Raw genomic sequence first — 25,270 nt, forward strand, 5'->3', positions numbered from 1 at the left:
AGCACGATGGAGCACCGTGCCATAAGGCAAAAGTGATAACTAAGTGGCTCGGGGACCAGAATGTTGAAATTTTGGGTCCATGGCCTGGAAACTCCCCAGATCTTAATCCCATTGAGAACTTGTGGTCAATCCTCAAGAGGTGGGTAGACAAACAAAAACCCACTAATTCTGACAAACTCCAAGAAGTGATTATGAAAGAATGGGTTGCTATCAGTCAGGATTTGGCCCAGAAGTTGATTGAGAGCATGCCCAGTCGAATTGCAGAGGTCCTGAAAAAGAAGGGCCAACACTGCAAATACTGACTCTTTGCATAAATGTCATGTAATTGTCGATAAAAGCCTTTGAAATGTATGAAGTGCTTGTAATTATATTTCAGTACATCACAGAAACAACTGAAACAAAGATCTAAAAGCAGTTTAGCAGCAAACTTTTTGAAAACGAATATTTATGTAATTCTCAAAACTTTTGGCCACGACTGTACTACACACTTGGAGCACAAGTAGCCAACACACAGATAAAGCAGCACTTACTTGTCACTTATTTTGAGTTTTGTAAAAGCATTCTTTTGTAATGACTACGTGAATACAAGTGCACTGAATTCGTTTTTGCCGACTTCACAGGCTTTTGTCGACTTCACAGGCTTTTGTCGACTTCACAGGCTTTTGTACACGAGTGTCACTGCCCCCTGCTGGACAGTCAGACTAATTTGTTTATTTTTGCATTTTTAACAGTAATAAAAATAAACCGTATATAAGTATTAAAGAAGTATTAAGAAATAAAGGTAATAATTATTATAAAATTAAAGTGTATGGACTATGCATATAAAAGTGAAGGAATAAATACATAAGAGCAAGAACATAAATGTAATGTATAAAATGTATAGATGTATAAATGTAATGTATAAATGTATAGAAAATGGCTGAAACAAACCTTAATACTAATACTTAATAATAACAAAAATAATAATTATATATATATATATATATATATATATATATATATAGCACTTCAGCACAAATGTCAACAAAAAAAAAAAAACTACACAACACAGAAAAGGGAATGAAATAGAAGGAAGATGACAGAAAGAGACAGAGCAAAAGGAAAAGCGGAGGAAGCTCTCAAAATTAAGGTAGGGTGTCATCATTGCTCAAACAAATGTCAAACAATGATCAAACAAATGTACTCTCACAGTGTAGGATACAGCTTCTTCTCAAAATGATATCAACCACTCAGAAATGTTACTGTCTGTGGGCAGGCAAGTTGGGGACCTTAAACGTGGGTGAACATTATGTAAATGTGTTACTTCATGAGGTAGAGCCGTAACAAAATAAGATTTAAATTCCTGATGACTCGTTTAGGCAATTGGAAGCCGACTTTTTGACAGACAATAACTTTATCTATCGTGCACTGTCAGCTTCACAACTATGCATGACACCCTGCATGAAAAGTAATAGTTGAAAAGGCATAATAGGGGCACTTTAAAAATCAGGACTTATAAATATCTTAAGTATAGAGATGAGTGGGTGCCGTCAAAGTGAAAGTCCAAACAGCTGATAAAAACATAACAATAATCCACAAATAATCCCTGTGACTTCAGTCCATCAATTAAGAGTCAAATGAAGTTAAAATCTGGTGTTTGTAAAAAACAAAGCCATTATTAATATGCTTTTAACTTTAATCCGTTGCTTCCAGGTTCCAGCTAAAATACGAGTCCATAATCCTAGTATTACTTTCTTCAATTCTCTAAATCTGGTCCAATAAAGAAACAAACTCACCTACATCTTGGATGGCCAGATTTCAGCAATTTTAATTTTTGGGCGAATTATTTTTCAAGGATCGTGGGTTGTGTAATACTTCCATAATTAAATACTTCACACACTAAACTCATTGTTCCAGTGAAAATAATATTAAATTGACTTCTCAGCTAATGGTAGATTAGACATGAATAAGGAAATTGCTCAAAATAATTTTCTCTTCAGAGAAAGAATGAATGCAATTTTAATCATTCCCAGAACCCTCTAAAAATGTTTTACATCATACTTGAATTAATCAACTTGAGAAGCTTTTTAGTGTAAAAACATTCTAAATAAATAAACACTTTAACAGTTTCTTCCTTCCTAACAGATTAGAAAAGAAAAAATAAACTGTGGTTCTTTAAATAGGCCATGGCCAGTCCTTTACAAACCCACAACACAATATAACCACACAAAATAATAGGCCAGTAGTTCCTGCCAAGCAGAACAGTTGGAGGACTCGTGAGTGTTGTTTCCCAGATCTCAAGAGACGCGTGCTTTTCTTCTGCTTGGGTTGGTAACTGATTTTGGACACAATCCTTATATGAACAGTCTAACATATGTGCCACCATCCCACCATTATACAAAGGAATATTAGACATGTGAATTCAAGTCTGTGCTATACTGGTACTGCTAGTGATAAAATCATTATAAACAAGGCATTTACTCGCATAAACACTTAAAGAGTGATGTTTATGTAGGCCACATTAACATCTGTGAGTGGTTTCCACTTGATGAAGACGTTGAGGACACTAAAATCTGACAACTACATAAATACCCTCATTCCTAATTTGTACAAACGTTCCATAGTTTATTATTGCACACATACTGAGAAGTTTTGTCTATAATATGGCTGAAAAAATAAACCAGACAGTTGATATCTTGGCCCCCAACCAGCAACAAGTCAGTGGAGGTTTAGATTAGTGAAAAGAAGCTTATGAGTGAGTTTAGGGTGGTGGGACAAGACAGTGTGTAAGAGAGAGAATGGGGTGTCTGGATTAGCCCTAGCTACAGGCATTTCAACAGAAAACTGAGTTTCTGTACAAACCAGCCAGAGTACAACAGCTCACATTACGGTGTAACTATTAAGATACACCGATGAACTCATCTGTTGCATGCAATACTCATCTCACAATTGCATGACCAGAAATTCACACATTCACTGTATGTACACTCCTAAAATCAACAGGAACTCAAGAGGCGATCTGATTTATTAATACACACTCCTGTTATGCACAGTGTTTTAGAGAATGTTATATTAAAGAAAAATGTTTGTCTCAGTAATATTGTTTCTAAAATGTATTAACCTGTTCCGTTTCTGAAACGACTTCTGTGATGTCACAAATCCCTTATATGTTTAACCCTTTCACTCCAGCCATCTGTCATAAAGGGATCACTTCTCGCAATCCAATATATTAAATCCTTAAATACACTTCACACTTTTTGTGGATTTTTTTTCCAGCTTTTTTTGTTCACAATCTTTCTGTGATAGGCAGAGTTATATCATTTTAACCCACATTCCAGTATAGATAGTAAACTTCTCCAGACAGCTGGCACACTTTCTTTGCATGCAGCAAATTAAAGAGATAGTTCACCTAAAAATAGATCAGCCTTATGGCATTCAATACCTTTGACTTTTTCGTTTCTTGTGTAGAAGAGAAGACAAAAGAAGATGAATAATGTTTGTGTTTTGTCAATACAATAAAAGTCAATGCATGGGTCCAAAACAATGAACGAAGATGAAGAATAAAAATAACAGTCTTTATCAAAATATGCTTCTTTGCATTTTGAAACAACATGGGGGGGGGGGGGGGGGTGTAAATAAATGACAGCATTTACATTTTTTGGTGAACTATCCCTTTAACAGATTCATTCCCCAAATGTAATATTAAACTATGTTGACAATCAATTAATGAACAATTACTGAAACTGAACATTACCTTTAGTTGGCCAAAACCAATACTTTCGACGATGCTTCATTTTTCTCAATCCATTCCCCATGATATGCTGTTTTTGGGATTACATGAATGCAGCTTTCCTACTCATCAACAGTTTCATTTTTAGATCCCAATTGAATGAGAATCAACAGCCTCCTCTCCATTCTCTGACAAGCAACCGCTACTTTCTTTCTCAGAGTCACGGTGAAACTTCTCATTGCTGGCATGTTGGAGCTCATTAAAGTGAGAAGCGTTGAAACCTACCGGAGGCAGTGCGGTGGAGGAGAGCTTTCCTGAGGCCAGAGCCCAGACAATCCATCACTGTCCATCACTGAGACTTGATAACACAGAGAAAATGAGTTAAAGACACTGATAGAAGCGCGGGGAAGAGTACAGGGGTTCCACAAAAAGACTGACGAGAAAGCAGGGGGAGAAAGTGAAGCCCGGCTTCCTGTAGATGAAGAATGGACAAAAATATCCACTGTATAACCACTTCCTCTCTCAATCCCTCTTGTGCTCACCTCTGAAGTAGTCAAAACGTTTCCCTAATGAAACACGAAGGATTTTTTGCAGAAATCGTTTTCCTTAAAAGTCAAAGAATTCATTGAAGTTAATTGCAGAAATAAGTGTTTTATGGCCTATGTTGCCATTCCAGGATTTTCCTAATCTTTTTGGTCCAGCAAGAGTGAAGGTGGTTGAAAGATTTTTTTGCTGCAAAACATTTCCAAAAACGAGTCTGTCCTAGACATGATGTCTGAACTACAGGATTGCCCATTCCTCCAGCCTGAGGGAGGATCTCTAGACAAAAAATCAGGAAACTCCAGCCCTTTACAGTGTTTGCTCAGGAGCTGAGTTGATCAAGGGGAAATGGGCATGGGCAGGACTGCCCTGGGTGGAGGGGTGTGTTACATAATGCTCCATCACTATTACTGCCACAATAATTCTCATAGGTAAAGATAGCAGAGATCTGACCTGGGTGAGCCTTGAGTCAACTAAGGGTGAAATCAATCATATAGGGTCTTGAATAGTCCGGAAGACAAATAAAACAAAGGAAATTACAGAGAGTTAGATTTAAAAATCCCCGATTTCTCACCACCAGACCTAGATCTTTACCAGCTGTCTGATATGACTAACACAAGACCTTGCAATACCCCTGTCTGCTGTGCATTGTGTTCCTCACAATAGGCAAGATAGGAATTCACCCTCCCGTCATCAGAACCGGAGTAGAAATTTTCCCCCACTGACAGGAAGTGTGTCATTTCGGATTGACCTTGCCTACAGGACATTCTCATGCATGTAAACAAACCTTTAACCCTCCCCTGTACATTTACATGGGAAACATGGGAGTTATTTCTAATTTTGTCTTTTGCTGAAACTACACTTTTTGGATGGTTGTGTTCAGGTGAATGCTAAGAAAATTATCTTAAATTAACTATTAAATTAAATTGTCTCTATACATTACAGTTCGATAGTGCAGAATCTTCAGTGGCCATTACTCATTACATTACGGAGCCATTAGCAAATATTTCTGCCATTCCAGTCTTCAGTTTCACATGATCATTCATTTTTAATAAATTTAAGGCATCATCTGTCAGAAAATCTCACTGACACTTGTGTGTATACACACACACACACACACACCTTTTTTGGTGTTATAGTGCCATCTGCTGGATATTTCTACATGTACAGTATATCTGTCTCGAAAAACCCGTTAGAGTAACATACCTTAAGATAAAGTATTAATGTCAATTCCATGCTGATATGACAGTAATTATTTTAGAATAGATTCCAGTGTTATAGTTGAAATTATGTCTCGTTTCCTGTGGCTGGGCCACAATGTCCTCAAATACTTACTAGAGGATAATGGAGGGTGTGTATCAGGAGTTATTTATAGCCCCTCTTTCTCACACTGTTGAATCCACCGATCACAACCAAATAAAGTCTGATGAAAGTTATGATAACAGGTCCGTCTCACCTGACTGTAAACTCCTCAAACACTGGCTTCAGTGTCACAGTTCAGTGAAGCACCACAGAAAATTAATAGTTAACTTTAATAACAGCACACACTTGTGTTAGTGCACTCTAAAACTGGTTCTGTTACTCAAATCCCTAACGTTTGAGATGGAAAACAATTCTATCTAGTACTTATTTATTTATTTGTATTTATTTATTTTTTGCAGGAAATAGCTCTTAAAGGGTCCCTACTCTTGTTTCTGTTTATGTGCTCTATCAACTCTACTGTTTAAATAAACTGAATATGAGAGCAGCCAAATCATTTCTTCAGATTCAGATAACTTGCTGTGTTCATCCTGTCCAGCTCTTCCTTTTCAGTATTGTTTAAATGAGTACTATATTATGTATTTTATATTATTTACTATGTTTCTAATCTTAAACCCTTTTTCTAACTCTTTATGTCAAAATAAATTTTGATTTCTTGACCTTCCTTTTTATCTCTCTAGTTGAAAAACCATCTGTCAGAATCCGATTAAAATCAAATCTGCACAATATTACAGCACAACATTCGAAAATCCTTGGAGCCTTACTCTTTGATGTGTGAGAATGATATAATTGTGTGAAGATTTATTATTTTATTTTTATTTTTTTTAAACTTTACAAAATATTATATATAGAAAGAATGTTATATATACATAATTGTGTGTGTGTGTGTGTGTGTGTGTGTGTGTGTGTGCGTGTGTGATAACTGATTATCAGTCCGATATTCTCTATATTATAAACTGTCTGGTAAAGTTGGACATACTGCATTTGATATTTGTATTTTTCCATTGTTTTGCAAGTCAGAAAATAATTAACAGAACAAATCCCTCAAAAGAGCAATGTTTTAGGTAGGTTAAATAAAATCCAGCTTCTAATTTCAAACCCCACAGACATCAACAATAATGTAACTCAATGAGTTCCTCATGCTCGTTCCGATTCACTGGGCAGACAAAAAGTGGAACTTCATGGATAAATGAGACCCACTGCAACCTCTGTAATAAGAGTTCTCTAGGCTGACAATAGTGAATAGCCAGCCTTAAGGACACAAAACTGTTTTAGTGAGAAAATAATTGCTTTTTGCTAAAATCGCCCAAAACTTTTAAACTGCATTGCTATGCAACAATTTCCAAAGAACCACAATGTTTTGCTGTCACTGAAAGGCAAAATCTGCATTGGCATTCACCCAGTCACAGACACACTGGACTCTATGGCACCAATTGACTTTTATACATAAGTGGCTGTGTTGTGCCATGCAGAGTAGTCTTGATAGTATAGGCCGTTATTCCTTAACACATACTTAATAGATTTCAAATATATCTAATAGACAAATATATCTAATATGACATAGTATGAATAGTATGACAGCAGTACTCCTGCACATTCCTTATCTCCTTAAAATACAGAATTATGCAGGCCAATTCTGAGTCAGAGATGAAACATGCCACTATTGCTATGACACAACTCGTTGGGACTTGTTCATGCTCATATCCTGAGCTTTCAGTACAAACAGAGCTTTCTTCACGGGAAGAAAATGGAGTCTGGCATTTATTCCAATGCATTTTCCATGTTTTGCCCATGTCATGCTGTAAGAGGTTGAGGCAACCCACTGTATGAACATGAGCATGAAAAGATTGTCTGAACTGGTTTTACATCAAAACAAAAAAAATAAGTACTATCAGGATCAGGACCCAGGATTCATGGCTTTTATTTGTATCTAGCACTGCATCATTCTTTCCAAAAAAAGAACTTATAACCTCCTCCATAATTTTACAGTGTTGTTTATTAGAATGTCAAATATATTTAACAAATATTAATTCAAGAAATCAAATATGCAAATATTTTGCAGGTATAAACCATGGGTTCAGGTTTTGATGATATGACGATATACTAGAAGAAACAGGCTATAATGTGTCAATCGATAGAGATTTTGTAACATGTTGGCATTTCTAATATTTCCAGGTTTAAAGAAGAAACTGTTGCCGCAAATTAAAAAAAAAGTTGCGTAGAAACACTCAAAAGGCCGACAATATTACCCTTGAAACAAATGTATCCAGTGTTTTGGACGTTTGGCATGAAGAGAAGCCTATAAACGGACTATCCGCTCTCACCTGACCGCTTCACTCACCTGAGGATCCCGGGCATTCCTCCGCCGATGAACCTGCTGTCTGCTTCGGTTTTGATTTCCTCCGGATAGCGTTTCTCCTCGGTTCACTCATGTTTTCAATAGTTCGTTCCAACATTTAAAATATTTGATTTACAAATCCTTTGTAGCCTACATAAATAATGGGGGTTTTATGTCCACCCCGCATGTCGGGCAAAGTCCACGTCTTAAGCGTCTGCAGCCGTAAGAACTGTGTAACGTTAGTGTTGCGCAAAAGTAAAACGAAACGCTTCGGTTTAGTGTTTTCCTCCGAATCTTTGGCTCTTAGAGTAGTAACGTTACACTATTCTGAGCAAGTCATTATCGCTTTATCAGCCCATATCACCGCCCTAAAGCTCTGATAGCACGATTGGTCCAGTCATTTCCTTTAACATTAGTTTGTGGAGTTATTGATTCATCTCAGTGAGTCGATTCGATTGAATCCGTTAATCTAAACTGTTTAGCCAATGAAATTAGAGACCCTGTGTTGTGGCGAATTTGGACTCCTTGCCAGCAATCTGCATTGAAGTAGCTACGGTAAATTAGCCATACAACAAAAAGGTTATGAAATAACATAACTATGAATGAATACAACATTAAAATTAAGTAGAGTTAGTCAGTAATTGTATTTTGACTCGAAAACACTACTGATGATCCAATTAACTGTTGCATAATGTTATTTGGGATTATCTGTGTTGAACAACTGTACAGTAACTAGGAAAAATTGCAACAAGAAAAAATAAATTATTAAATAAATAATGCATATAAATAAATAAATACATTGTTTGTAAATTAATAAGTACAATAGGTTAATCATTTCCTATGTGTTGTCCTCTATGGTTGTCCTTCTGGTTTTGATTCACTTAAGTGATTCGAATCTTTTGAACCTGTTCACCTAAACACGTACCTCTTAGCCAATCAAATTAGAGGATCGGAACTAACGGTTGCATAAAATTGATTGGGATTATTAAAATGTATCATTGTTAAAAACTGAATAGCAACCATACAACATTACAATAAATTGCTAAATACATTTTAAAGACAATACATGCTTTATTTATTGGACTAGACCAAAGTGCAAACACGCGAATTTTGAATACTACAATGTGCACACAAAAACTTTCACACAACACAAATAATCAGGACAGGACTCACTCAACAAATGCTTTTTAAAATTTTATTTCACAAAAAAAGTATGTGGCTTAGGACTGTATACACATAAAAAATATCCTGCGGCAAGATCATGCTTTCACCAGTACACACCATGTGACATTGTGGGTGTTAATCAGCAAATTTCACTTCAGAAGCAACATGTATACCACAATGTGTAGTTAATAAAACTGGAACTGCTCTTGTATCATTGGAAATACTCAATAAGAAATTAATATAGTCTAAAAACGCCAAATTAATGGGTTAGACTGAGGAGCTAAAAGAGATTGTGAATGAAACCATTGATCTTGTATCCTTCTTTGCATGTCATTAAATAGACTAAGCTTTGTTCTAGTTCCACAATGGATATAGTAATGCTTTGATCTGATATGTTTCATCTGAACCCATCAATAACCGTTCAGTCAATCAATGAGACTGATAAAGTGTTTTTGTGGTTTGCTGCTATACAAAAACAATGAACATTGATATTTCTCCTTGTCCATCTGGTACAAATCAAGGCGTGATTGGAGGATTGGAGGACCAAATGACATGAAAATGATCCTGTGCCTGTTTCTAAATGCATAGATAAATGTGTTTGTGCTTTATACAGGGTAAAGGTTAGATATAACTTAAACAGAAAATGATATATTCTATAGTGAATATGGGATACAATAAATAGGGCTTGTATGCTGTTTTTGGAGCAGATCTGAGAATAATAAACCCACTTCATGTTCAAATTTAGCAGCGCACTGGGATCAAGCCTCACTCAAGCTTTAACTCCACTCCCTCAAACATGATTTTTTTCCCCAATGGGCACTGAACTAGGCCTACATGTCCACTCAGTCCTCAAAGACTTATTTGACATCACTTTCTGCAATAAAAAAGGTATAAAATATAATCTTTATGCATTGCAATAAACTGTTAAAAAAAGGACAAAGAAACAAATTCCATGTGCAATAACGTTAGAAAAGCTGAGATTTGCAAAACTCTGTAATGCAAACATCACCTCAGGAGCTTGAAGGTCAAAATCAAAGTCACTCAAATGATATACTTAAAATTGTGTCTACTTAATGAAAATTATGCGTACATGTCTCTCAATAATCCATTTACCTCTCACCAACCTTTCAAACACATCTTTCTATCACAAAGATTGAAAATATTAGGTTTCGACTGATAGAAAGTCACCTTGCATACCATAATACTCCTGGGTGGATGTTATTAAAACTAATTTTTATGGTTTAAAAAGTTAAATTTTAAGACAAAATGCATTCATATCCAAAATCATATTTATATTAAAACAATCAGACACAACAACAACAAAAAAAACCCACAAATAAATAAAGTAATAAATAGATAAATAAATAAGTATACATTAGTCCATTTCCGTTTGCTCTCATCTCGCTCAGGATGATGATTGGTGTGTTCACAGGAGCTTCACTGAATAATTCATCCAATTCCAGTAACTGGGCGGGCACCTCTTGGATCACACATAGAGAAGAGCATCTGATTGGCTGGAGGTCATGGTTGACTGATGGGCCCCGCCCCCTTTATCTATCTCTGTGAGGACTGGTCAATGTTAGAGTCCAACGACATGAGACTATGGGCTCAAAAAGATGAGAATGATGGGCCAGATATTTGAAAGGATCACATGGAAGTCTGGAGTTGGCAGCAGTCATCTGGTCTTCTTGAAAAGCTAACAACACTTTAGGACTACCAAGAGACGAACGACACAGCCAGATGGGAGAGAAAACAGAAACAGTGGCCATAACTAAGTATAAAATGAAATCTTCACATCCTGTTTCCTATTATACTGGAGCGACTCAACACACTAATTCAGACATAAACATTAACTCACTTTTGACGGACACACAGAGGCACATGCAAAAGCAAGAAGCTTTTAAGAGGCAAAGTTGTATGGGACGAAAGAAACGTTGTCTATAATTGACAACTCGGGATGAGAGGGTGATGAGAGGATGCTGGGCATCTCAGTTTTATTTTTGTATACCTTACCGGTCAAAAGTTTGAAATCCAAGACTACATTTATTTGATAAAAATACAGTAGAAAAGAGTATTACTGTGAAATAGTATTAAAACTGTTCCAAATTTGAATTTATTTAAAAATATAATTTATTCCTGTGATGGCAAAGCTGAATTTTCAGCAGCTATTTTTTCAATCTTCAGTGTCACATTATCCATAAATTATTCTAATATGCTGATTTGGTGCTTAAGAAACATTTCTTATTAATAAGAATATTGAAGACAATCGTTTTTGTGGAAACTGTGATACACTACCATTCAAAAGGTAGTGGTACGTAGGATGTAAAAAAGAAAAAGGAAATAAATTAATACTTTTAATTCAGCAAGGACATGCTAAACTGTTTAAAAGTGGCAGTAAACCCATTTATAATGTTACAATAGATTTATATTTCAAATAAATGCTAAAAAATAAGCATAAATAACTAACTAAAAAATCAGTAAATGATTTCTGGAGAATCATGTGACACTGAAGAATGGAGTAATAAAGAATCAAGGAATTTTTAAATATATTCATATAAATAAAGTAGTATTTTAAATTGAAATAATATTTCACTATACTACTGTTTTTACTGGATTTTTGATCAAATAAATGCAGCCTTGGTGAGCATAAGATATCTTAATTAAATATATTAAAAACACTACGTAATTATTTCAAGCTTATGTCTGGTAGTGTATATCAGTTGTATTGTTAAAGTGTGAGCTAGTGGGTGGCAGTTGTTAACAATACTTGTGAATGCGTGACCCTACATGTGACTGTTTCTGTTAGAAACAGAGTGAGGAAGGAAGCAGTCGAGCGCGAGTTCCTCCAAAGAACGGGTTACCTGTGGCCCGTGGATGCCCTCACTCCCGCGCCTCAGTTGTGGGGAGGTTGGCGGTACTGAGGCAGCAGGCTGCTGACAATCTAAGAGAGACTGATACATTAGATAGATATACAGAGGTGTGACAGTCAGGGTTAGTGACACAAACACAGACAGAGACGAGAAGTGAACTCGCCGGAAATGGGTGCAATGAGCTAACTAGAGTGTTAATCTCATGCAGAATCACACTTAAAATGAATGAATAGAGCATGGGGAAATGAGAAAAAATAATTACAAACATTCAGCTGCAAATATCTGTGTACATTCATGAGGAATACCAGATATAATGATGGAAGGAAACCAAGATACTACTGTTTGTTAAATAGAGATACACTACTGTTCAAAAGTTTTGGGGGGTGGTAAATGTTTTTTTTTTTTATGTTTTTGAAAAAGTTCTTATTTTTACCAAGGCTGCATTTATGTGACGTAATATTATGAAAGATTACAATTGGAAATACGTGTTTAATGTTGTAAAAAAAATGGCGTAATTTGTGATTAATTTAAAAGTAAAGTGCACAAAAATAAAGTGTAATTTGTGTAATTTAAATCATAATTTTTCTTTGATCAAAAAAGTTTATTTTCAACAGCATATATTTGAAATATAAATATTTAGCAACATTATAAATGTCCTTACTGTCATTTTGATCAATTTAATGCATCCATACTGAAAAAAAAAGTATTAAAAACATCTCGGTCAAAGGTCAAATTTTAAACAGTAGTGTATGTGTCAGGCGCAAATGATTTGCAGTGTTGCTGCTTTGTTAATGAGAGCGTGCAAACACACATACATTTATACATTTGACAAGACAAAAAAAACAACAACAATCTAACACATTACAGTTGATGATGCTGTTTAGCTAAGAGCACATATACACAAGACATTTTAACCCATTTTTCCCATTCAAACTCCAGTATAAGTAGATCATGTGTAAAACTGACTGTCGTGATGCTGGGGTGTCATGGGTGGTTATTTGGGTGTTGTTATATGCAGCCAATCTATGTGTTTTTTAATACATTGCTTTGCAGTTTGTACTGGGCGGTTGGTTTTATAAATGCATTATTGCCATAACCATCTCTATATTGCAAACAATTATGTCTACAGTGCCAGTGTCAAAAATGTCATTTTACTGTATTAAAGGAAACTACTGGTCTGTTGTTAGGATGCAGTACAATGTTTTGATTGCCATGGGCAAAACAGCACTTGACACATTCAGTAATAAGTGTGAAATGAAGAAACACTGACACCTACAGGTAGAAAACGGACATATCCACTGCTATTATATGGACATCATTATCAGGAATAATAAAGAGGTTTCCTTTTTTTCTGGGCTCTGTAACTTTTGTAAAAAAAAAAAAAAAAATATATATATATATATATATATATATATTAATGCTGGGCCCTGGTGACACTGGTGAAGCAGATCAGACTGGTTTCCATTACACTGCAATAGAACTCCATAATTTACAAATGTATCAATTGAGTCACATCATACACAATACTTCATGTCTTTAAGCAATGCACAGAAAACAGCAATATTGCAAAGCTAAACTCGACCTGAAATCTCTGATTACTACTAGAAATAGAAAAAAAACACCAATCATCTCCAGAGGCTTGTCTATGCATGTGCATGTAACCGCTGTCTATCATCAGATCTGTATATGAACTGCATCTCGGTCAGTCTCGCATGAGCAATGCTAACACAATGTTCTGATGTTCTGAACAACTTTCAACAGCTGACCTTGTCAAATGCTTTTTGGCCCACAGCTCCTTAAACGAACGTCATTCTATAAAATGAGTGTCTTTTTTTTAATTAAATACTGTACATATTATATATACACATTATATATTACATACACTTAAAAATGAGTCTTTTTTTTTTTTGCATTCTCCTCGCTAAATAACCAAATACTTATATTTTGATAAAAAAATATATGTGCATAAAAAGTTGCATTACTTTATATTTAAGTGGAGCAAAACAATAGATTTTAGTTGAGTGTAACTCAATAAAATAAAATAAAATATGGTCTGTTATGTTTGTCAGTAGGGGCCAATATTAAATTGTTACCATGACTTTCTATTAAAAACTGATAAATCAAAAAATAGGAATAATAATATACTATAGAATACTATATTATATACTGCATAATAATGCAGACAAAATAGAATTAAATGATCTAATACACTCCTTCCAATTTTACATCTATAAGCAAAGGGGTTAAAATGTCATATTAAAACCCCCCTGTTACCTAGTGTATATTAACATTTTAACCCTGTTAATATACATTAAAAATAAAATCTAATTTCAGATGGAACAATACAATTGACAAAAGCTTAAACACATTTACTAATTTTACTAAATTTACTAAAAACATTCAGAAATTAACTAAAAATGTCCCTGTTAAACTGGAAAGGCACCCATTCTATAGAATGACTCATATTATAATGAATGACATTTAATGGCTCTGTACTTTACAGCTCATTGAAATGCAGTAGCTGGGCAGCATGTGCAAGAACACTTCCCTGCATTTGCATATGGCAGATCCTGCATTGCCATATGCTGTGTCCATGAATAGAACAGCTCTTACTGGCACATTTGATCACACAGGGACAGGGTGCATTGGGATCAACTGAACATTTTCTGTTGCTGCAAAGCAAATTTATCTTTAAAATAGGTTTAATGTGAATATACATGATCTTTTACTCATAATCCACTACTCACAAGGCTTGATGATTACATAAAGGCCAAGGGAAATGTTCCATCCTACAGTGCACACTGTTGCCATTGGATGGAGCTGTAGTTATGTCAGATGTGCTATATGTCAATGCAAAAATAACTGAAAACTCCATCACAAAAACTAACTTCTTTGCATGCAGTAGCACCTATTTCTTCAAGCCATAAAATGGAAGCGCACATGCAGGAATTATATACTAAAAGAGACATGCACCAATCAATACCTGTTTTGCTTTCTAGAATAATTCTTCCAGCATGATCCAAATACTGATGCAGATTTCAAAAACTGTGCTTACCAAAAAACTGTTTTCTTACCCGGGCCGAAAAAAAGGACATCAAGCGTAGTGGTATTTGTATTTATTTACCATTGTTTAATCTTATTTTTATACCCAGACAACATTGTCTCATAAAGCTGTGTAACTCAAGTGCTCTATCGGTCACAAATTACGATTTTTAAAAATGTTTTTGGAAGAAGTCAGAAAACATTCTAACGTGCTGATTTAATGCTCGGGAAAAAAAAATTCTTAATATTATCTGTGTTGAAAACTGCTGCTTGATATTTATGGTGAACCCTGTGATACATTTTTTATCAGGATTCTTTGACGGATACAAAGTTTGAAAGAACGGTATGCATGTATGAACTGTGAATGTGTTCTTGCTGAATAAAAGTATTAATTTAATTTCTTACTTTCTTTTTATTTCCTTACTACTTACCCCAAACTTTTGAATGGTAGGTTATCATGTTGTAGTGTTTCCATGAAAATATTAAGCAGCATAATTGTTTTCAACATTGATAATAGGGCTGTCAAAATGGCTGAAAAACGAAAATTTGAATTTACAATTAAATTTGGTAAAAATTCGAATTATATTAGATTTTAAAATCAGAGTTGGGTAGTAACGAGTTACATTTACTTCATTACATTTACTTGAGTAATTTTTTGGGGTAACTAATACTTTTCGGAGTATATTTAAAGATGGGTACTTTATACTCTTACTTGAGTAAATTTTGGGGGAAAAATCTGTACTTTTACTTCGTTACTGTGGGCGACGCTCCTCTCGTTACTTTATCTTAATGCAATAAATGTTATAAATGCTTCAGTTTATTCCAAACGCGCCGTCTACTTTTCTCTGGGCAATGAGCGATGCCCATTCGCGAATGATTCATTCTTTTGAGTCAATTCTGTTCAAAGGCTTGATCAAACCAATTGGCAAACGAGTGAATTGCTTCATGAATCAGTTTGAATGAGTCGTTCAGTTCGCTGCCGCGCGCGCTGAGCATCTGAAGCGGTTCACTCAGAGTTGTAACGTTTAACAGCAGCAGCGTTGAAAACGTGGCTGGAACTGCATTGAATTGAAAGCAAATCTGCAAAGGCTATTATTTGCTAGCGATGGAGATCCTTATTAGATGAACACCGCGTGTGCTGTCTACTGTTCAACAGGTAATAACTTGGGCTACATTCGATTACAGTACACGATACCACTGTGACATTAGTTTGTTGTACGTGTGTGGCTTATAACAGAGGGGAGTCAAGTTGAATGCAGCTTCCAAAAGACAAAAAATAGCCGATTAAGATTTTATTAATTTTAATACAATCACACCGGTGCGAATACGTTCAGCAAGTCCAGCTGCTAAATTCAGATCTGTGATCGCTTGCTGGCGCTGAGCCAGAGACAGACGCGTTTTTACAGCACTGCGCATTATAACCAATCACACATGATTCTTTTGAGCTTATTAAAGCATTGGCCAATCAGAGGCGTTCCGATGAGTCATCGCTAAAATGCCGGTGCTTCCTTCACTCGCTCGCTGACTGGAGACCTCTTTCTGGCGAATTCTCTCGTCAGAAACAACAAAGTGCAGATGTGTGTATGTACGAATCTTTAATTAAGATATTGATTTCACAGTGTTAACAGTTTCAGTGATTTTAATGGGAGTTTCTGAGAGTGTTTGAAATCTAGACTGTCAGTGAAAATTATCTTTAATAATGTAAATGTTATTTGCTCTCTTTCTGAACAATGAAAGATTAGTAGCAATATTTATATCACATTAACTTTTAATGTTAAATTCACATTTAATATAAAGTCAGTCGTATTAAAAATATGTTATGGCATGACACCTATATCTGTTACTTAAGTAAACAGACAGGGTTTTATAATAAATTACATAAATTGGAGTAAAGGCTGATGAAATATATAAATTTATACACGCACACATACATTACATACATTTTATCTATATATCTAAATAAAAATAGGCTCAGTATATATGACCCAAAGTAACTAGTAACTAACTACTTGAGTAGATTTTTTATCCGATACTCTTTTACTCTTACTCAAGTAACTATTCAAGACTAGTACTTTTACTTTTACTTGAGTAAATATTTCTAGAAGTACTTTTACTTTTACTTGAGTACAGTTTTTGGGTACTCTACCCACCTCTGTTTAAAATGCATAATTTCAATTAGGGTAAAGAAAAGCTTTTGGCTTCTCTTCTGAGGCCACAAGAGGGCGCATTTGGCAAAATATTACTAATGCACGTTTATTCAAAGCATAAGAAAATATGACTGTGAAAAAAAGTGCATAATATTTAAAATAATGTTTATAAACCAATTATAATTAAGTAGCTTAAAGAACTATAAACAAAACAGCATCATGTGTGCATGCATAGTATAATTCAAAGGGGTGAAAGCCAATCACACAGAGTACATTTTTCATTTACACACGAGAGGCAGTGGGATGGGAAAACCCAACATGAAGTCTTGAGATATGTTTTTGAAAAAAACTGAACCCACCTTAATTTGACGTGGCTTTCTAAACATGCAGCGAGTGAAACGGTGAAGATATCCCTCTCTAGAAAATGCATGAAATGTGCGTTCTATGTGAATGGCTTGGTTTCAGTTTTGATGTAAACAAGATCTTCTCCACATTCTCTTTTTCCGCAATATTTTGAATGAACATCGCAGCAGCGCTGCATCTAGTTGCTTCAACTGTATAGGTTAACAAAAACATTTTATTTATATTGTCATCACATCTCGTGCGCTACTGATAAAGGCCAAAGTATAATTTGAACATCCGCGCACCATCCGCATTATTTAATTTTCGTCATCAAGAGGGCTCGCGGACAGCCGCACATCCGTCACGGGGTGCGCGGCTGTCAACAGCGCATGCACGAGGCTCGTCCGCCTTCTGAAAGCTGTGCAGACATCATGCAACACTGAAGACTGAAAATTAAGCTCTGTCATCTCAGGAATAAATTATATTTTAAAATATATTAAAATAGAAACATTTCTTTAAATTGTAATAGTATTTCACTAGATTAATGTATTTTCGAACAAATAAAAGCAGCCTTGGTAAGCATAAGAGAATTCTTTCAAAAACATTAAAACATTTTGACCGACAGTTATTTTTAGAGTTGGTAAAAATTATTCTGTTCATAATGAATTAGTTGAAATTTCCTGTAGTATCAATAAAAAAGTCCTTGAGTTGAATCACACATTCCAAGCAGTCATATCAGATGGAAACCAGTCTGTCCTTAAACCGTGTCACCTACTGAGGGTCACCATTAGAGATTGTGGGAGTCCCATGTTGGACTAGAGATGTTCTTGAAACGGCCACTGGAGCGCATGCGAGATCTCACAGAACGTGGTGACGGTTGCCGAGAGCCCAGGACAGGAGAACGGTAGGGGGAAGCAGGAGCAGATCTGGGAGCATGAGCATCAGTGTCTCTGCTATGAACAACATGACAAAACTCAATACTTAGCGTCTCTTGGTCTAAAACTAAAGTCTGAGTGCCCAGTTTCCACTGCGACCGGCCAAGGAAAAACGGCTGGTCTGAGGAGGTCCAGGAGGAGGAGGATGGAGCAGTGACATCAAGTGAAGGAGAGCTACTACTGGCTGATGCAATCATATTGTTTTGGAATAGACAGGAAGGGGGTTTGGAAACAGTGGGACTAGGGGGAGCAGTGAGTGCAGTTTGATGACTTACTTTTTGAGGGCTGCTCTTAATTTTTGGCACTTTTCCTCCACGGCCACAATGCGACTGCTCGTGGTCAAACTCTAGGTCTTCCAGTCGTTGGGTGAGGGCCAGTTTCTGCTGAATTGCCATCCGCAGGAGAGAGTTCAGAGTCTTCTTTTCATCTTCTGCAGCAGCCAGCTGCCTCTGCATCTCATCCAGCTGAGTTACGTACTCATCGCATCTGGACAAAAAGGAGGAGAGAACACATTGTACATGACTGAATGAGTATTATCTTGAATAATTACCACTTATTTTCTGTGTGAAACAGAATATTCAACATAAAAAATATAGTGAAAAATTTGATTTTGTCCGTCTTAAGTCATTAGATTTCTGAACAAATGGCTCTAAAATGTCAGTTCTTTTTAGTCAAAAATTCATTGTGTAGTAAGATACATATTATACATTTTAGTAGTATTTTTACAAATAGGAATTAATTAAATATGTTGCCATTTTTTTATTTGTTTTTTAGTATGGTTGTTTTTTATACTGTAGATTTAAGGCAATTTATTGTATTGCATTTATGCAACATTTAAAAATACACTGTCAATAAAATCAATAAAACACAATTTTCTAAATTTTAAACTTTAGATTTTACATTTCTTAGCTGTGTCCCCAGTTAACAAAAATATCTTCTAAGGATATTTTGCTAATGCAAAATCCTTATGCATTATGCTTTGCTCAAACCATTCTTTTTTTTTAAATGTTTAAAACCATTTTTCTTTGTTATACAAACATTATGGAAACATAAAAAAGTTACTTTTGAAAGTGCTCGTTTTGAAACAAATATATATATTTCAAAAATCAAGTTGCATCGTGTAAAAATTCTACAAGGATCTTTATTGGAGTCATTAAGGAACCAGAATTATTTATAGGAATCAGAACCTGAACTTATTTCCATACCTACCTGTAACAGTAACTAAATGGCTATTTAGATATTGGCTAACACTATTTCCAACCTAGGTGAGATCAGCCAGAACATAAGTTTCAAGAAGTTACATTTTTATGAAATATTACAAATACAGAACATTTAGTTAAATCATGAATGTTATTTAAAGAAAGAAACCAGTTTGGATGTCCTCAATAATAATAAATGCAGATAAAGGCTGATAAGCGCACCTTGTGGCAAACATTGCCCTTAGTGAGGAAAAAGTGGCTGCATCTTCTTTGAGGGCCTTCAGTTCATTTCTAAGCTTCATCATTGTCTCCGTCACCATGGATTTCTCATTTTCATATTTGCTCTTCAGGTTCGCAAGGGCCCCCTCGGCAGTCTAGAAACACAAATAAAAAACATATATTGTTCTGTTTTATATGCTTCTTTTTGAGACCCAACACAACTGGAGACATTGGGATTTGCATGGCTTTCTAACCTGTTTATTGGCTTTCAGGACTAGACGCAATGTAGCGATCTGCTCTCTCTTGGTGCTCAAGAGGGATTTGAGTTTCAGGATCTCCTCCATGCAGACCTCTTTGTCCTTATCTAGGATGGGTGCCAACTCTCGTGCCGCAGCCCTCTGCCTGGAGAGCTGCAGCGAACGGTCCACAGCCTTCTGCAGGTGCTTGATCTGGTCACGTATGATGGCGTTGAGGTTATAGATGTTCATGGGTTCCCGGCGGAGATCACCTGTTTCTGGAACTGGGGAGGGTGAGAGAGATGTACCATTGATTGGTGAACCAAAGAGGGTTTTATTGGGACTTCCTCCTTCCCCTTTAGTTCCTTCTCCAAGGGGTTCCTTTGAAGGAGAGTCTTGAGGACTCTTGGACACATCTGAGGAGTTAGCAGCTGCGATACGACGAGCTAAACGTGGAGAAAGCAGTGCTCTTGGGTCGTCTGGACCTTTGAGACTGCCACTACGCGTAACTCGGCTTTGACGGTAGTAGTCCAGCATGACTCGGTTCGGCGTTTCATTGTTGCACAAGCAGACGTGGTGGTAGAGCTGAGCAAGTTCTTCACTAAACGTAACCAGCTCATCCTGAGCTGTGTTCAGCATGCCGTTACTTTCACTAGCCATAACGGAAGCACACCGGAGCTCCACTTCCAGACTGCTAACCCGGTCACGGCCCTCACGGCAGGCTTTCTCCAACCGTTTCACCTGCTCTTCGAGAGCCTGGACCTTCCCCTCACTGTGGTGGCTCTCTTCTGATTGGTTCTCTGAAGACTGGTTATATTTTTCCTTCAAAGCCTTAAGCTCCGCCTTCAAGTCAATAACCTCAGTCAAGGCAACTCTGTATTTGCACTCCAGAAGCTCCATTCCATTGATATCTGCTTCATAATCGCAGCAACCGTTAATGGGCACGTCGTTCTTCTCGGACTCCTCCGTGTCAAACTCCTTGTCACTGTAGAGGCGCTTCATAGCATTGAAGCGCTCAGTAAGGCGGTGAACGCGTTTGTGCTGCTCAGTTAAAGCAACCTGCGTGTGCTGCAGTTGAGTTTGAGACTCCTGCAGGTTGGAAAGTAGAACAGCCTTCTCTCGCTCAACCTTGTGGACAAGATGATACAGTTTGTTAGCAAAAACCAAAAAGTTTTTAAAAAACGATCAAAAAAAAAACCACTATATGTTAGCCTTGCCATTTTCAACTGGGGTCAGTACACTTAAAAAAAAATATTATTTACATTCATTAAGGACACATTGAATTGATCAAAGGTGACTGTAAATACATTTGAGATGTTACAAATGATCGCATATTTCAAATTAAATATGTTCTTTTGAACATTCTTTTCATCAAAGTATCCTGAAAACAAGTATTAAAGGCACAGCTCACCCAAAAATAACAATTCTGTCATTAATTATTCGCCTTTGTTCAAAACCCGTAAGATATTAATTCATCTTCGGAACACAAGTTAAGATATTTTTTATGAAATACGAAAGCTTTCTGATACTCCATAGACAGCAACACAACTACCACGTTCAAGGCCCAGAAATGTAGTAAGGACATCATTGAAATAGTCCATGTGACATTAGTGGTTCAACCATAATGTTATGAAACTATGAGATTTCTTTTTGAGCATAAAGACAACAAAAATAATAACCAAATAATGATCATTTCTTCTCTTCCATGTCATTAAGGTTAAACCACTGATGGACTATTTAAACAGTGTCCTCGACTCTACCTGCGCGACTCCACCGAGCAAGGACACCGAAAGGGCACTTGAGTATTGCTTTTCTCCTCTTTCTTTACTTTTTGTATACCTTGTTCTCATATCTCTTACACTTGTAGTCACTATGTGCTTTCAGATCTCTACTATCACTACTAACACCCGGAGAGCACACTATGTACATCGCAGGAAGGCCTGTCTGACAAACCTACGGCCTGTCCCTCTGACCTCTACTACTACGCTCTCTATTCCAGTTGGTCTCTGGAACTGCCAGTCTGCAGTTAACAAAGCAGACTTAATTTCTTCTATTGCTACTCATTCCGGTCTCAACCTCATGGCACTGACCGAGACTTGGATCAAACCTGAAGATACTGCCACCCCTGCAGCCCTCTCCACTAATTTCACTTGTTCCCACACTCCTCGTACCACTGGGAGGGGTGGAGGTACGGGTCTCCTTATATCAAAAGAATGGAAATTTGATCTTCAGCCATCACCTACAGGTACTGGTTCATTTGAATCACATGCCATTACTGTAACCCACCCTGTTAAAATCTACTTTGTGGTCATTTATCGTCCCCCAGGTCAATTGGGAAACTTCTTGGAGTTGCTCCACTGCACACCTCAGACCACTTCCTCATTACTGCTAACCTAGCACTTACTCCTGAAGTGCCTCACACTCCAACGCAGGTCACCTTTCGACGGAACCTATGCTCACTCTCTCCATCTCGCCTATCTTCTGTGGTTTCATCCTCACTTCCTGCACTCTCTCAGTTTTCTGCTCTGGATACGAACAGCGCTACGGACACTCTTTGCTCCACTTTAACATCTTGCTTGGACAACTTTTGCCCACTGTTGTCTAGACCAGCACGCACCGCCCCATCTGCCCCCTGGCTGTCCGAGGTTCTCCGTGAACATCGCTCTAAACTCAGGGCTGCAGAGAGAAAATGGCAGAAATCAAGAAACTCTACCGACCTCAGTGTGTATCAGTCTCTCCTCTCTTCCTTCTCTGCAAATGTCTTCATGGCTAAAACATCCTACTACCACAAGAAAATTAACAACTGTTGTGACGCTCGGACACTCTTCAAGACTTTCTCTTCTCTTCTCTTCTTAATCCGCCGCCACCACCTCCTCCATTGACTCTTACAGCGGACGACTTTGCAGTTTTCTTCACAAATAAGTCAAGATCCATCAGTGACCAATTCTCCACACCGCAGACTGAGGACAACTTCACAATGACCGACGCACACTCTTTCTCCTCCTTCTCCCCACTCTCAGAGATGGACATCTCCAAACTTCTCCTATCCAATCATCCTACTACTTGTCCACTTGATCCGATCCCCACTCACCTCCTTCAAGTGATCTCTTCTTCAGTCATACCTTCGCTTACTCACATTATCAACTCCTCTCTTCACTCTGGAACATTTCCCTCAGCATTCAAGCAGGCTCGGGTAAGCCCACTGCTCAAGAAACCATCTCTAAATCCAGCGCTTCTTGAAAATTACAGACCGGTATCCCTTCTTCCATTCATTGCAAAGACACTTGAGCGAGCTGTGTTCAACCAGCTTTCTATGTTCCTTGTACAGAACAACCTCCTGGACAGCAACCAATCTGGCTTCAAAAGTGGCCACTCAACTGAGACTGCTCTGCTCTCGGTTACTGAAGCCCTGCGACTAGCAAGAGCAGCTTCAAAATCCTTGGTACTCATCTTACTGGACCTGTCTGCTGCTTTTGACACTGTTAATCACCAGATTCTCCTGTCCACCCTCAGAAAGATGGGCATCTCTGGAACTGCACTACTGTGGGTTAAGTCCTACCTATCTGAGAGATCTTTCAGTGTGTCTTGGAGGGGTGATGTTTCAAAGTCACACCACCTTGCTACTGGGGTTCCTCAAGGCTCAGTACTTGGACCACTTCTCTTCTCCATCTACATGACATCATTAGGATCTGTCATTCAGAAGCATGGCTTTTCTTATCACTGCTACGCTGATGACACCCAACTCTACTTCTCATTCCAGCCAGATGCGTTCTATACTAGACTAATTGAGACTTGTCATGGCACTTGTATACTGTTGTTGTTCTCTTGTTGACCTGACTGCTTCTATTGTTCTCATTTGTAAGTCGCTTTGGATAAAAGCGTCTGCTAAATGATTAAATGTAAATGTGTCCTTATGACCTTTCTGGGCCTTGAATTGTGTCAGTTGTGTTGCTGTCTATGAAGAGTTAGAAAGCTCTTGGATTTCATCAAAAATATCTTAAGACCGAAGGTCGTATGGAATTGGAACAACATGAGGATGAGTAATTAATGACAATTAATGAAAATTTTAATTTTTGGGTGAACTATCCCTTTAAGGTTTCAACAACAACAATAGAAATAGTTAAGAAATGAAAGCTCATCAAGCACAAAAATTTCAACAACAAACAACAGCAAAATTAATTTAATTACATGATACATGATTCTAGTTTTTGCATTCAGTTTCTCTAGTAAAAGCCTAACCTACAATACTTTTGCTAGAAAACATGGAATATTTCACTCTATGTGGTTATAAAATTCCATTCTATAGATAGTTGTAATAGCTAGGTGCTAGCTTGCTTGTCACAAATTTAGCATAAAGGCAGTCATGTGATTCCTGTCATTGAGCGCAAGTGCCTCTTAATTGCTTTTTGATCACTTATTGTATCAGAAGTAGTGGTTGACCGATATATCGCCAAGGCCGATATATCGGCCGATATTCGGCATTTTTCAAATATCTGCAATGGCTGATAAGTTTTTCTGCTTGGTTGATGTATTCGAGAGCGGCAGTGCCTGAGCGCACGCATTGCTCACACTCTCTCTCTTGTTCATTGTCTTCGTTAACAGTTCTTACTATTACGGATAGAAGTCGGTCTAATAATCAGGTTAAACAGTTATATCGGCTATCAGCCCCCCTGCTTTCCAAGATATCGGCATCGGCACGCTTGTGGCTGAGATAGCGAAACCCCATCGATTCCTTTCTGGCAATGAGCCAAGAACAACACAAGAAAATATATTTCAAAAGTGAACAGAGGTAGATGGGGAAACACTTTTTTTCTGGATAAATGCCAGGCAATTACAGTAGCTTGGAGGGTGAGGAAACAAGTAATTATAACCAAGCAGGAAATTAAACTGCACATTTAAACAGCAAAATATACTACAGCAACTGCTTTGTGCAATAGGATGCTGAAATAACAGGCTCTTGGCTCTATTATGCATTTGATAGCAATCCTACACAGCAAGAGAAAACATTGCTAAAGCCACAGTCCCCAGAGGAGACTCTTAAATGCAACATGTTATATAATGCTATTCATGAAATTGATCTGTTTAGACTAGTTGGATGAATTTATTTGTGGTCAAATTGCTTTTTAAAAAATTGCCATAGTGTTTTCAATAAATATATCTTAATATACAACTGAAATATTTTAATAAATTGTTTTTATTTATTTTATTTTAATGATTTCATATTAAATATTTTGAAGTGTATACACACACACACACACACACACACACA

The 25,270-nt window shown here is 37.0% G+C and overlaps 2 protein-coding genes across 6 annotated transcripts in view; both read right to left on the minus strand.

The window, feature by feature from the left end:
- LOC132101653 (FYVE, RhoGEF and PH domain-containing protein 4-like) overlaps positions 1 to 8,218 on the minus strand; it is a 43,056-nt gene extending 34,838 nt beyond the window's left edge. The window contains exon 1 of one of the 3 annotated variants that reach the window (XM_059506754.1): positions 7,851 to 8,218. In XM_059506754.1, coding sequence (XP_059362737.1) covers positions 7,851 to 7,965 — 115 coding nt within the window. In that variant the 5' untranslated portion in view covers positions 7,966 to 8,218. Of the gene's footprint in view, positions 1 to 3,733; positions 3,872 to 3,994; positions 4,246 to 7,850 lie in introns of those variants that run through there. The other 2 variants (XM_059506756.1, XM_059506755.1) reach the window with 2 other exon arrangements.
- Positions 8,219 to 10,450: 2,232 nt separating this feature from the next.
- The window catches only part of bicd1a (bicaudal D homolog 1a), a 44,596-nt gene continuing 29,776 nt past the window's right edge, over positions 10,451 to 25,270 (minus strand). Inside the window, exons 5-9 of one of the 3 annotated variants that reach the window (XM_059506760.1) lie at positions 20,020 to 21,129; positions 19,769 to 19,920; positions 18,623 to 18,833; positions 11,873 to 11,952; positions 10,451 to 10,724 (exon numbers count right to left, since the gene is read on the minus strand). In XM_059506760.1, the coding sequence (XP_059362743.1) occupies positions 11,905 to 11,952; positions 18,623 to 18,833; positions 19,769 to 19,920; positions 20,020 to 21,129 (1,521 nt within the window). In that variant the 3' untranslated portion in view covers positions 10,451 to 10,724; positions 11,873 to 11,904. Of the gene's footprint in view, positions 10,725 to 11,872; positions 11,963 to 18,622; positions 18,834 to 19,768; positions 19,921 to 20,019; positions 21,130 to 25,270 lie in introns of all 3 variants that reach the window. The other 2 variants (XM_059506759.1, XM_059506761.1) reach the window with 2 other exon arrangements.

Source organism: Carassius carassius, chromosome 23 (genome assembly GCF_963082965.1).
Source record: "Carassius carassius chromosome 23, fCarCar2.1, whole genome shotgun sequence".
NCBI classification, from domain to species: Eukaryota; Metazoa; Chordata; class Actinopteri; order Cypriniformes; family Cyprinidae; genus Carassius; species Carassius carassius.